This window comes from Mastigoproctus giganteus, chromosome 7, assembly GCF_048544385.1.
Source record: "Mastigoproctus giganteus isolate SK-2022 chromosome 7, ASM4854438v1, whole genome shotgun sequence".
Lineage (NCBI taxonomy): Eukaryota > Metazoa > Arthropoda > Arachnida > Uropygi > Thelyphonidae > Mastigoproctus > Mastigoproctus giganteus.
The window spans coordinates 80272238-80287212 of record NC_143581.1 but is presented as its reverse complement, the minus strand read 5'-3'; the positions used below and the strand labels follow the sequence as shown (position 1 = coordinate 80287212).

At 35.0% G+C, this 14975-nt stretch overlaps 1 protein-coding gene across 1 annotated transcript in view; it reads right to left on the bottom strand.

Annotated features, from left to right (window-relative positions):
* The window catches only part of LOC150083024 (DNA-dependent protein kinase catalytic subunit-like), a 127922-nt gene that overhangs the window by 34761 nt on the left and 78186 nt on the right, over positions 1-14975 (bottom strand). The window contains exons 9-11 of the mRNA XM_090378357.1: positions 8592-8749; positions 6543-6599; positions 2126-2218 (exon numbers count right to left, since the gene is read on the bottom strand). Of these exons, the coding sequence (XP_090234483.1) occupies positions 2126-2218; positions 6543-6599; positions 8592-8749 (308 nt within the window). The remainder of the gene's footprint in view (positions 1-2125; positions 2219-6542; positions 6600-8591; positions 8750-14975) is intronic.

Here is a 14975-nt window from a genome sequence, read left to right as displayed (position 1 = left end):
ATGCAGGTAACCTGTGGGTCTCTGTGGGTATTCGACCCATGCAGGAATATGGCCAATGTTATGGTCAACGTTAAGTACATGATATATGTTACGGAGAACCATAACATTGACCATGTACTTTAGACTGCTGATGGTGTGAAAAAAATCAAGATTTTTTGTTGTGTTGTCAGGATTGCCCAGTATATTCTGGTGGGCAAATGAACAAGCCATCTGAAGTCATTATAACTGCAAAAGCCTCAGCATCTCATCCAGATGGATCCATGTAACTAGAAAACTTAAGACAGCTGGAGTTGTGAACATTAAAGTCACCAAAGATATTAACCTTACTTTTAGGAATATTAGACTGGAGAAAGAAGAGTTTCAAAGAGAGAAAGTCAAACAGTTCAGAGTGATTAGTGGATTTGGGAGAATGAGAGAAGCAAAAGATAAATCTAAAAGAATGGGTCGCAAGATATTAAGTAACACGAGATTCCAAATTAGGTAGTTTTTGACAAGGAATATCAAAGTGGATATATGCACAAGTACTGCCTTTGAAGCAAAAGGAATCAAAGAGAATAATTAGGAAAACTTGAGATGAATAGTAGTTGAAGCAATAATTGTTATAGATTCCGTATTGAATTGAGATTCCGTAAGTAAAACTAAGTGGCAAACTCTAGGTAGAAATGGACATCACTGAGATTCAAACTAAATGAATGAGGATGTTTCCGGGCGGTTAAGATCATTTTCCATATAAGTTTGTTCTCTTAGTTTGATATTTGTGATGCATTTCATCGATAAGGTAGAGAAGGAGCATGTATGAATTAACGAAATTTTTGGATCTGACAGATAAGCAGCAAAAATTTACTAACCACGTTGTTGATGGGGGTTTAAGTGCAATGGCTATTTAGGCCATATTGCACTTATGAAAGTGGTTCATACTGCCTGTGTTGTTGATTTAGAAGCAGTTAAAAACGGCTATACAATCCTATTCGTTTTAGGAAGGAGAAGAATTCTGTGAGATTTGAGTTTTCGCCTATGATATGGCTAAGTGACACAGGATCCTTTAAATTTGCCAGAGAACTGAATGACACTAGTCGAGCATTATTATATAGAGTACATTCCAGAAGTATGTGGGTGGCATATGGCAGTGATTACAGTGAAGAGGGTCATTCCCTGACAAAAGGAACAGATGGGTTAAATGAGTATGGCCGATTCTGGCTCTGGCTAGAATTACTTCTTCTTGTCTGTTTGCAATGAGGCTTGAAGCCCATAATTTTAGTACAGGTTTCATTTGAAACAGTTTATTATGAAATTGCACTTGCCACTGAAGAGTCCATTGACCTTTACATATACTTTGTATATTCATTTTATAATCTGTGAATGGTACTAGGGAATTCATTGAGGCTGAGTTGGATGGATGGTTGGCAGCATCATCTGCAATTTCATTTCCTGGTATTCTAGTATGGCCTGGAATCCAGCAGAAGATAACCTTTTGCTGATACTCTGTGAGATGAATCAACTGCATTCTGATGAGCTATAATAGTGGGTGAGTAGGTGGGAAATTATTTTGCATGGCTAATAAGGAACTTTGCGAGTCTGTGTATATTATGCTCTTTTGAATTGACATATGGAAAATATTTTCTAATGCAAGCTTTATGGTATATAATTCAGTTGTGTAGCAACTACACTCTGTTGGAGGAGAAAGAGAAATAGTAGTATCAGGAAGTACCACTGCTGCACAAATCCACTCAGACTTCGAGCCACCAGTATATATTTTAGCGAAGTCGGGATAATGTTCAGTATTCTCAAAGCATAGCTGTTGGATTTTAAAGTCTGATACTAACCTCATCAACGTGGCATGACCTTTACAATATCTCCTGAATATGCCATATTACTTTTCACATATCTGATATCCGAGTTCATTTAGCAAATACAATAAAAAAAATACATATTTCATTAAAAAGTATCCTGTATAGTTAGAATTAATGTGAAAAACAGTTTGCTTTTCTTTATAAAAATACACCCAATATCTGAAGGCACAATATAAACAACGGTTACATTATCAATAATTTTCATATTTACTTTAATCTGAGCAGAAATCTATGAGTAGCTGTGCATATATAAAAGTAGTTTGCAATTTACTTACAGCAGCAAAAAATCCATAACCCAGCATTCCAACTCCAACATCTCTATAGCTCAAGCCATTCTGCATCAGAGACTGAAATGCTTTAATGAAAAACTAAAAAAAAATAAATAAATAAATAATAATAATCATAAATTCAAATGCAGTACAGCAGGGATTCACAACCATTAACCTGAATACTGTTATTGTTAAAATATAATTTTGTTATATTTTATATTATAAAATATAATTTCTGACAAGATAAACTTATTATTCAAGTTATTTTTCCCCCATTACTACTCCCAATAAAATAAAGTATCTAGCAATAGTAGCATATACCATAGGCTACAAACCACTAAAAGGAATTAAATTTTTCTAATGTTATCAAAACTAGAAGTCATCATGAAATAAGTAAATACACGGGCTGTGTTTGGGTAACGAAGAGTAAGAACAGGTGCATATACACCAATGCTAGGAATACAGTAAATAAATCTGATGAATTTGAAATGCTGGTCAAGACATTAAATGCAGACACCATTGGGATTTCTGAGACGTAGTGCCACTCAGATATAAACAATGCAGAAGTTGAAAGTTGAATATGGGTAGTACAATGCATACAGAAAGGAGAGACAAGATTGGGGGGGGATATGCTCTTAGTTAAGAAGTACAAAAATTAAACGCAATGCATCCAGTTGACATGGGTGGTCAGTGCAACGTTGAGTCAGTTTGGTGTGACATAAGCACTGTAAAAGCAAAAAATGAGAGCAGGAGTATCAAAACTATGCCGAGCTATTTTAGAATGAAAAATGCAAGGATGAAAAATTGCACCCTGCCCTAAAATATTTTTTAAAAAAATTAATTAAAAAAAATATATGACTTGTTTAAAATACATTTGTGGTACACGTTTTAATAAAAATAAAAGGATAACAAAAAAATAATAATAAAAACTGTTTAAAGTGATTTCTATTCTCATAATTAAATTCCATGTTAGTACACAGTGATTGCTGCCAGCCAGTCATCTTTTTCTTGCAGATTCTTTGCATGAAGAATCACTGTTGATAACTATATCATGGACATAGCTTCCTCTCGATGCCTCTCTAACATGCTGCTGTAGAAAACAGTCATCCAAGAAATCCACAAAAGTCTTGCTAGTCTGTGATTTACCAATGCACAAATTACAATTAAAATCCCTTATTATAAGACATTCTGATTTACTGGCCCTGTTTTTTTTTCCCCTGTTTAGCTGTTTGTTCTACTCATCAGATTCATTGGGCCTATAACACACTCCTCAGAGCTGTGCCAAGGGTGTGGCAAATGAGACTCAGGTTAAAAGCTGAAAGGGGCGCCAAAAGAAAGATTGAGTAATTTTTGAAGTGTACTGCATCACAGAGTTCAATCAGGCTAAAGGGATCCTCGTCATGTACCCCAGAATAAGCATGATTAAGCCTTTTCATCAACATCTGTTCCTCATCAACTTTCTCAGAGATAAGATGATCTCTGAGAAATCATCTGATCTTTCTCCAATCAGATGATCCAAAATCACAGACATACTTTCTCTCCAACTCGTACTTTCCTGGTCAACACTTCCAATAGAGTATGCTGTATCTCCATTATATATTTTAGTCTTGCCAGTACATAGCTTATATACAATTCCCCATAGGTTCTCGTTGCCCACTGTTCTAACCAACGTTCTCCAGGCAGTTAATTTTTATTTAGATATCAAACGCACATATGCACTCCATATCCTCTGATACTCTACTTTAGGTACATTAACTTTCTCCTCCCCATTGTTACACCGACTTCTTTGGTATCTTTTCCATGCTTTATGAACCTGCTTCCGAAGTTGGCTTAACTCACCAGACCACCATATAACTGGAATCCTATTACAGTTCTTTTGCTTCATAGATGTGCTGGAAGCCTCAAAGACAGAGAGAGAGAGAGAGAGAGTGCTGAAGTAACTCCACTGCATTATTCTCTCCAGGAATCTGACTTGCCCAAATGCCCATATTCCCAAGTCGGACATGAATATGTTCATTAAACCTATTCCACTTTGCATTTTTGATGGCAAATTGTCGTAACTGTTCCTGAAACAGAGCTGTTTTGTTATGTCCCTGACAGAAAATACAATGGTCCCGATGATCAGAGCAGACCCAAACTGCTCTTAATCACCAATCGTCCACGATACCAGCTGCCCTTACATTACAGATTGTCAAGTCAATATTTGATTCTCCATTAACAGTGAAGAAAATACTATCTGAACTTGGTAGATTTTGTATAAGCAATCCACAACAAGCCAAGTATTCATCAACCAAGGATGACCTAAGATAAGACTGTCAGTAAGAAAGTCCCAGAATTTTGAATCATATTAGTTAATTTCAAAAAAATTTCAAAAACAGTGTAAAGCATAGGAAGCCATTAAAAAGCAGTTATGCTCTGAGAATGCTCAACTGCCACGACCTAAATTTGTATCTATATTCTATATATTTACCAATTCTTTATTTAAGCTATCGACTTCCACAACAACAGATGGAAGTATGTTCCAGCAATCAACTACGCACTGGCTAAAGGCAAATTTCTGCACAGCTATTCTACAACTGTCTTTCCTCAGTTTGAATCTATGCCAGCCTCAGGTTTATAATCTGAGCAAGAGGAAGAATCCATCAGCATTGAGCCTGCTTAATCCATTCAAGGCCTTATACACATCAATCAGATCGCCTCGCAGGTGCCTAGTCTCTCGACAGAAACATCAATTTGCAGAACTTAAGCCTTTCTTCATAAAAGCACCCCTTTGTTCCCTTCACAAGTCTTGTTGCCCTTCTTTGTACTCATTCTAGCAACTCTACATCCTTCTTAAAATAAAACTCACAGACCTGTACACAATACTCAAGGCTTGGCCTGACCATTGCCTTATACAAGGGGATAATCACCTCCTTATCCCTGCTCACAAAATTCCTGTATTTCATTGACAAGATCCCATGACCTATTCTGGCTGCCTGTCTGCACTGCTCATAAAACTTCATATCTGACTGCACAATTACCCTTTCATTCTTCTCTTTCATTTCAAAGTCTCTTTCATTCTTCACTAGCCTGAGTATAACACCACATAGTTGGTACATTTCTCTGGGGTACTGCAACCCATATGCCGTACTTTGCATTTGTCAACATTAAACTTCAGTTGCCACTTCTCAGCCCATCTACCCAATTTTTCCAGATCATACTGTCATTACTGTTATTAACAACCCTGCCAACCTTTGTATCATCTGCAAACTTTGACACTAAGCTTGATATACCTAAATCAATATCATTGATAAATGTTCAAAACAACAATGGGCCCAACACCAAACATTGAGGGACACCACTAATAACATTAGTCCACATAGAGCAGTACCCAGTGATTACCACTCTGACTTCTCCCACTGGACCATCCTTTTATCCATTGTAGCAACTTGCGCTTAATGCCATACTGCTCTAATTTGTTCAATAGTCTTCCATGTGCAACAGTATCAAAAGCTTTCCTGAAATCCAAGTATATGATATCAAAATTATTTTTTGCATTATGCATTATTTTATGCAATTAAATTGATCAGACAAGACTTCCCCTTGAGAAACCCATGCTGCCTTAATTATTGCTGCTGTCTTGTCTAGATGATTCTGCAATGCTCCTTTAACTAATGACTCCATTATTTTCCCTGGAACAGATGTCAAAGTAACAGGTCTGTAATTACTTGAGTCACCCTTTGATCCCCTTTGTGAATTGTAGAGACATTTGCAGATCTCCAGTCATTGGGGACTTCCTCAGAGTCTCCAATGACTGGAGCTTTCCGGGCTGTTGCCCATTCCAATAGAAGCAGTGCAGGGATTATTTCCACCTCTGCCTGCAGCTACTGTTAATCTATTAGTCTGTGAATAATAGAGGTAAATTATATTTTTGCTCATTAAGTTGCTGGAGAATGCAACAGCTGTACTATACTTACTATATTCCAATCAAAAATAGCTCAAAGCTGGAAAGTCTCCTTACAGGAGACCTTCCAATTTAGAGATAAATTCACATGAAATTTTTGTAGGAAAGCACAACAATATTAATTGTGTTTCAATGGTTTTGCTAAATAAATTAACATTTCATCAATTTATAAAATACAGTAAGACAGTAATACAGTAATGAAATTGAAAAAGCAGCTATGAGGTATGCAAAAGTCCTAAATCATCATTTAATGAAAAACTGTAAGCCTCATTCACAGACATCATATAATTATAGATATGTATATCATAAGTATCATTTTAGATTTGAAATTGTCTACAAATTAGGAGAAAGAAGGTTCTCCATTCATTCCAATAAATACTCTACTTATTAATGTTTAAGCATTCAGATATGTTAAGCATCAAAGAAATACATTACTGGATAAGGAAACTTTGAGAAGAAAGCAATAAATAAGATAAATACCTTGAATACAACTGCATCAGTAATATGATTATCATTTTGCTTTAAGATTTTGGCAATCTGCAATAAATGGAACAATACTGAACAATATTTATCCAATATAAACAATTCAAATAAATAACTAACAATGATTTTAAAAAAATAATAAATACATTTACCAGGATATTAACCTTAGAATTACGCATATACACTATATCTAAATGAGAAAAGCTATTAAAATAATGTTATCTATTATTATAATGTAGTTACTCTATACCACCGGACTTACACCAAGTATAAGTCCACAACTTATATTGTGGACTTATACTTGGTGGCTGGATTGCCATTGTTGCAACGCCTGCCTACCCACTGATGAGAAGCCAATAGCTCCGAAACGATGTGGTATGGGTGATCGTATCCACCAAGAATAAGTAACAACAGTCTTCTCCTATGATGAAGTGTTACTTATTCAAAGTAGTGCAATATGATGGCAACTCGTGAAGATGTTCACAATATGAGATATACTCAAGTATGCCAATTTATAACTACTTAAGTAGTTGGCTATATACAGAAATGATGCAATTGCACTACTTGTACGTTATCTATTATTTTAAATTAACATGAATTTTATTATGTACTGATTATTTGCACAGAATCAGTGTGGTATGGGTGATCGTATCCACCAAGAATAAGTAACAACGGTCTTCTCCTATGATGAAGTGTTACTTATTCAAGGTGGTGCAATATCATGGCAACTCGTTGTGAAGGTATTCACAATGTAACAACGGTCTTCTCCTATGATGAAGTGTTACTTATTCAAGGTGGTGCAATATCATGGCAACTCGTTGTGAAGGTATTCACAATATGAGATATACTCAAGTATGCCAATTTATAACTACTTAAGTAGTTAGCTATATACAGAAATGATGCAATTGCACTACTTGTATGTTGTCTATTATTTTAAATTAACATGAATTTTATTATGTACTGATTATTTGCACAGAATCTCAATTGTAATAAAGTCGGTATATTCATTTATCAATTTTTAAATCTAATCTTTGCAAAGGAATATAAAGCAAGCAAAATCATAAAAACTAAAATGTGTGCAACTACAGCACACAATTGAAAAATGGTGTGCAACTGTGCAAACAGTGTGCACAATTGTTTTGGTAAAAATTTGATTTGATCAAAAGAAAAGCATGTACAAATAAGCATTTTGAAGTTACTGACAATTGCAACAAATGCCTCTTACAATCTACAAAAGAATCTCTTAAAAATAATTTCACATAATCTACATTTTAGTTCAATAGTGTCTAATGTAAACAGACTAAATAAAATGTAGATACTTTAATAAATTCTGCCACATTTCATAATTGAGTATCTACATGGGTTTTTTTTTTTTTTTCTTTTTTTTGGCTGATGCTGCATAAGCTTGCTTTCTTGCATCATATGCCTCTACTAATGCTAATACTGGAACTGGAAATGCCTTGAGCTTGCAGATTTGTTCTCCAGAACATACCATAATACCATTAATAGAGATAAGAGTCTGTATTCATCCTCCTTTGAAACTGTGATTCTTGGAAGGGATGAATGGTTCTGACTGGCACACACCCAAGTCATTTCCAGTTGCCACGAATGTGTGGAAGATAATTCCCATGCTCATGCAGTAGCATGTGCCATCAGCAGTGATCTTGCTGATGTTATTTAAGGATGTGCTGTGACAAGCTGTTGATAAAGGAGGCAGTCCTTTGAAAGCTATGGTGTTGTTTTATCACTTTTATCACTTTTAACTAGTAATATTTTGTGTATATTTTAATTTTCTGAATTTTAATTCTACTTCAATTATATCTATATTTTTATTGCTTTTAACTATGTTGTCAATGTATTTTATTTTTACATAAAATTTTATCCCGTTTTATTTTAATCTACTTTAATCTGTTTTATTTTAAAACTTCATAAAAAATAAAGTTTTGATCATATATAGTTGATGTATTCCATTGCAGTTAGTATGAGTTGTAATTTTCCCAACCCCAGAAGCCTATCTGAAGGATTATATATAAATAAATAACTCACTTGTTTTAATAATGCTTCCAAGGCTGCATATCCAGCTGATTTCATTTCTCTGTTTGAGCATTTTGTCCAGTATATTAATTCATTATATATTGTTTCATAATTGTCAAAAAGAAATTGGCCAAACTGAGGAGCATGAGTAGCTAATAGATAGAGTCCAGCTGTAAAAAAAATTGGAAACACAAAACAAAAATGACCTTTAGATCTAAAACTTCAATTTAAACTTATATGAATCATAAAATTTATTGAAAATAATAAAAGACATATCACTTTGGACAAAGGCTGGAAAAAAAAAAACAAAGCCTACAACGTTCTCTGCAAAACTGTTTGCCCAGACTGAAACATAATACAACTACTGCAAAGGCTACCTGACAGCTACTTACCAGATCACTACTTGAACTTTTACCTTCGAATTGCTAAGTATAACTCTTAAAAGGGGGGGAAAAATTATCTATCTCAGCAAGAAGACAACCTATCCTCAGTTGTTCACTCACATAAACCAGTTTAGTAGTTTAGAAAACATCCACTTTCCCCTCAGTTAATACTGTAAAAAGCAAATATTGTGATGAAGAGATGCTTTAGAACCCAAGAAAGTGATGGTAGAGCGACCTTAGCATTGCCAAAGTCAGAACTTTTAACTAGAACTTTTTTCCATTTTTGCAAACTTCTACATTTCTGACCTTTTCATAAATTAACTGTCTTTCTTTTCTTTTCTTGAAATATAAACTTAAATAATAAATTATGTTTTTCTTTTCTTTTTTCCTTTCTTTTTTATTTTAATTTGTGAACCTCCTGAATGTCAACTGTCACATTGTATTGTTCCAAATAACACACAGTAAAGAAAAATGTATATTAATTGATTAGTGATCTTCCCTATTGTGATCAGTGATCTACACTATCAGAAGTAAGCAGATATATTTCTAAATGCTTTCATTTGGATTGAAGTTTTCCCACTCATCAAAAAATGAGGCTATAATATTCAAAAAGGTGTATTATAAAAATGGATACTTAGTATAACTCTATTTCACAGATTGACCACATAATACAGGTCTGCAAAATGAAACCTTCTATAATTGGGTTTTATTTTAATATGCTATCTTTCCTTAGTCTGCTACATATTTCCAAACTAATATCTCTATTTTGGAATCATAATAATTTTTATGAAAACTGTAAAAAAGGAAACTTTTTACTTAATTTACCCAAATAACAAATTTTGGTAGTTTTTATAATAATGGACAAGCTTCAATTAAAGCAAAAAACAGCATACAAATATTAATACACTTAGAGCATATAAATACATTTTAATAGAAATGTGGCATTTATGCAATTCACCAAATTTATTTAAATAAATTCTAGGTCTTTTAATCTCAAATGATCTGAAGCTTTCATTTATGCATTACAGCAGATGTCTTCCTTTTCAAAGATCAGCAGTAACCTGTCATCATTTTATTCATATATACATTCCATATTCCCTGGTATCTTCTTTTCACCTATTTTATATCTTAGTGAAATCATCCTGTTCCTTGCTGAAGGAACCAGGTTTTTTCAGAAAAAAGTCTGCAGGATGCAAAGCTCACCTCATCTTAATTTTTGATGTTTGTGCAAATTTTCAATGATACTTTCATAATCAACATCTTTGTTTCCTAAGAAGAGTTGTGAATGATATTTTTGAAATGAATCCATGCTTCTTTTACAGTGTTCATTACACTGGGCAACAAGGTTTTGCTTAACATGGGTGAAAGTAAGCATTTTTTGTTAATTTGAATGTGCTGATTACTAATATGACAGTGAAAAGTTTCTATCACTTCACATTTTTTAGAAAAATGCAAAAACAGTTTTAAAAAATTGTAAAACAGCTTCAAAATCATCCAACATCACACTCTGTACCTTTCCCAGTCAAATTTATTGTAACAAAAAAAACATGTCTGTGTTGTTTAATGGTATACTAATACCTCTTTTTAATTTTATGGCCCTGAGAAGTGGCCACTCTGAATTATATTTCTACAATCCTTATTATGCAGTAGTATGTTTGGCCTGCGTGTCCCGATGACCCAGAGAGCTGAGTCAGCAGTAGTTTAGCTACTGGTAGGGCCTCCAAAGCCGGACACGTCAAAGGGTAGGGGACAGACTAAGAGAGAGATACCCCGGCCCTCCAGGTTGGGGGTTGCTGCAATGGGCTAGCTCCTCATTCAGTGTAAAAAATACACAAATGAAAACGGACTGCACTTTCGAGAACAACTCAGCAAACGGAAAAGGACTATGATTTTGGGATGCTGGAATATTCAAGGCCTTTCAACTAAAAGAAACTTTCTTCCGGATAAACTGCAAAAATTCAAGTTAGACATCGTCGTGTTATCAGAGACAAAGAAAAAGGGATGTGGAGAGGAAATAATGGGAGAATACTACCATTTTTGAAGTGGAGTCGATAAGAGTGAAAGAGCAAGAGCAGGAGTTTCTATTGCTGTTAAAAAGAAATTGAGACATCAAAAACTGACAATTTATTAATGAAACAATGATCTCAGTGGAACTGAAAATGTATGGGAGAAAATATGTATTTTGGGAATATATGCCCCAATTTTGGGAGGATCTGAGAGAAATAATAGAAAAAAATCCCTAAGAACAAAGAGATATTTCTAATGGGAGATTTCAATGCAAGAGTAGGAACTGAACAAAATAGCAAAGTTATTGGAAGATTTGGAGAGGAAGAGAGGAATGACAACGGAGATAGACTATGCAATCTTTATGAACAGTTCAACGTGAGAATAAACAACACATTTTTCCAACACAAGGATATCCATAAATATACTTGGTTACAGGAGACAAGACAAATTAGATCAGTTATAGATTACATTATTTCAAAACATCAGGGACATATGTATTGAAAAATGTCAGAGTTTATAGAGGAGCCGAATGTGGATCTGACCACTTTCTTGTTAAAACAACACTGAGGCGGAACTGGATTAAGAAAATATGGGTGGACAACCAACAATGCAGGGAAGGAGAAATGCTACAAATGGATCAATTTAATGTTGACCTACTCCAGGAAGACAGCATTAGAAACAACTTCACCCAGAGACTGGATGCTGCAATTAACATAGGGATAAAAGGTAATACTGAAGAAATCTACAAATATTTTAAAAAATACTGTTAAAAAAATAGCTCATGAAATCCTAGGCAAAAAGAAGAGCCAAGGACCAAAAAGGACATGGATTACAGAGAAAGTAAGAGCTGCTGTAGAGAAAAGAAACTTGCATATCAGAAATGGCTGGGTGATAGGAATAATGCATATAGGAACATTTATGTTGAAAAGAAGAAAATAGCCAATCGGTTGGTAGTAGAAGCGAAAAATGAAGAATGGGAAAGGAAATGCGCAACTATTAATAGCAAATTGATATTAATTTGCTATTAATATCAATTAATAGCTTGAGACTTGAGAAAACAGAATAAACAACGCTGGTTTGCAATTAATACCTCTGAAAGACTGGACAGAGTACTATGAAGGACTTTTAAAAGAAGACCGGGAAGAGTTCAAGACTATGGAGGATTTTGGTGTAGAAGACTCGGGCTTAAAAGTTTCTGTTAAGGAAGTGGAACTCCTGCTAAAGGAAGGAAGGAATGGCAAATCACCTGGACCTGGAGGAGTTTGCATGGAACTTCTGAAATATGGAGGAAGAGGAGTGGCTGTTCTGATACAAAAACTGTTAAATAGTATACTGAGAGGAGAAGAAATACCAAAAGAAATGATAACAGGATATATTACATCAATTTATAAGAAGTGCGATCAGAAAAGCTGTTAAAATTACAGAGGAATATGCATCCTGAACCCGCTGTTAAAGATCCTTGGAAAATGGATCAGGAACCATTTAGAAGCCTGAATAGAGATATCAGAAGAACAAAGTGATTTTTCAGCTGGGAGGTCATGTATAGACCATATCTCAACAGTACGACAGATCCTTGAAAATTGCCAATCAAAAGGGAAAAAAATCTATGATTTTTATTGACCTTGAAAAGGCATATGACAGTGTAACAAGAAAACTCTTATGGGAAGCACTGAAAGAGGCAAATATTGATGGACAACTGATTAACATTATTAAGGCAATTTACAGGAATAATAGATGCAGAATTAAAGTGGGATCAGCTTTGTCACACTTCAAAAGGCTAATTACAAGGTTATTGCATGTCACCAACACTTTTCAAAATTTATATTGACATCTGCCTAAGATCCTGGTCACAAAAAATGCAATAAAATGGGATTGCCGATTAATAAAAACACCTATATTCACGATTTACTTTTTGCAGATGATCGGGCGGTGACAGCACAAGACTTAGAAGATGCAAAGTATTCATGTCGTCAATTGTTTGAGGAATATAAACAATGGGATCTAAATATCAATTTTAGCAAGACTGAAATGTTGTCTTCAGGACCAGGACACGTTCTAAATATTGAAGGTTTTAAAATCAAACAAGTCGATAAATTCAAATATTTGGGATCAATCTTACAAAGTGATGGATCATCCCAAGCAGAGATCAATAAGAGAATTGCAGATGGCAGAAAGGCTATCGGCATGTTAAACTCTGTTCTGTGGAGCAAAAATATCATAAATAAAACAAAGAAACTTATATTTCAAACGATTGTACAAAGTCTTCTATTGTATAGAGTAGAAACCTGGACATTCAATAGGCGAGCAGAAAACAAATTGCTCTCCATAGAAATGGATTTTTGGAGACACTCAGCAGGAACTTCTAGAAGTTCCTGCTGAGTGTTCCTGCTGAACTTCTAGAAGAAAATGGAATGAAGACATAAGGGAAAAAATGGAATTGAAAAAGACTTATTGACACCATCAAAAAAAAGCGTCTAACATGGTATGGACATGTAAAACGGATGCAAGAAAACAGATATTCAAAGGCTATGCTGGAATGGATACCTCCTGGAAGAAGGAGAAGAGGAAGACATAGGAGGACATGGATGGATGGAGTACGGGATTGCATGACAGCCCGAGGCTTAACCGACCAAGACACCCAGAACCTCACTTTATGGCGGGAAAAAATTCCAAACAAAAATTAACTTGTAGGCTGAGGAAGAAGATGTTTGGACCCTACTATATTTCCTGTGGCCAGGTGCCTGTGAAAGACAAGTTGTTTACAAGCTGTCTTTAGCCCTTAAAAAAACACAAATGGCTCTCAGTCCCCAGCAGCTTTCACTCTCTCCCTCTTACGGCAGCGAGAGGATCAGAGTGGAAGCAGAGGGTGCTAAGAATCTCTGGGTACGACCAGGCTGCCATGCACGGAAAATGAACTTGGCCTGTTATAACGTAACATCACTCATCGGTGAAGACAGGATATTAGAGCTGGGAAAGGAATTAGAAAATGTGAATTGGAATATCATCAGTTTGGCTGAAACAAGAAAAAGAAATGAATCACTTATAAGTTTATCAAGTGGAAATCTGCTGTGCACCAATGGAAACAGTGAAAGGAGTGAAGGTGGAGTTGGGTTTCTGGTCCATAAATATTTTAAAAACAACATTTTGGAATTCAAAAGTACATCACCAAGGGTGTCAAGACTAATACTCAAGATTTCTAAGAGGTACAAGCTAAAGATTATAATGATTTATGCACCAACATCGAGCCAGGATGATGAAGAGGTTGAAGAAATGTACACCGAAATTGAGTCTTCTAGATGAGCAGAAAACCCACTACACTATTATTATGAGGAACTTCAATGCTAAGGTTGGAAAAAGACAAAACAACGCAGAAAGGGGAACTATAGGAAATATTGGAATTGGTAAAAGAAATGAAAGAGGTGAAAGACTTGTGGAATTTGCACAATCTCAAGGACTGTCAGTAATGAACACTTTTTTTCAAGAAAAGGGTGAACAGAAAGTGGACATGGAAGAGTCCAAATGGATTAAATACTAATGAAATCGACTTCATCCTCACTAACAGAAGATATATTGTGAATGATGTTACTGTCCTGAATAAGGTAAATGTTGGAAGTGATCACAGAATGGTAAGATGTACACTTGATATAGATGCAGGAAAGGAAAGGAAAAAACTGACTCTAGTAAATAATACAAAGGTCTTTGAGATAACAGAAGAGGAGAAAAAGCAGTATGTACTGGAACTTAAGAACAAGTTTGAGCTTCTGCAGACTGCTCAGGACCAAGATATCGACGAGGAATATTACAACTTTCTGAAAGTGATAAAGCCCAAGAAACCTATAGGGAAAAAGAAATCCAAAGAAGAAAAAAATTAGACAAGAAACACTTGTCATGATGAACTGAAGACGACAAATGAAAAGCAAGAAAAACACTGACAGGGAGAAAATTGAGTATACTGAGTTATGCAAAGCCATTAGAAAGAGACTCAGAGAGGACATAAGAAGATTCA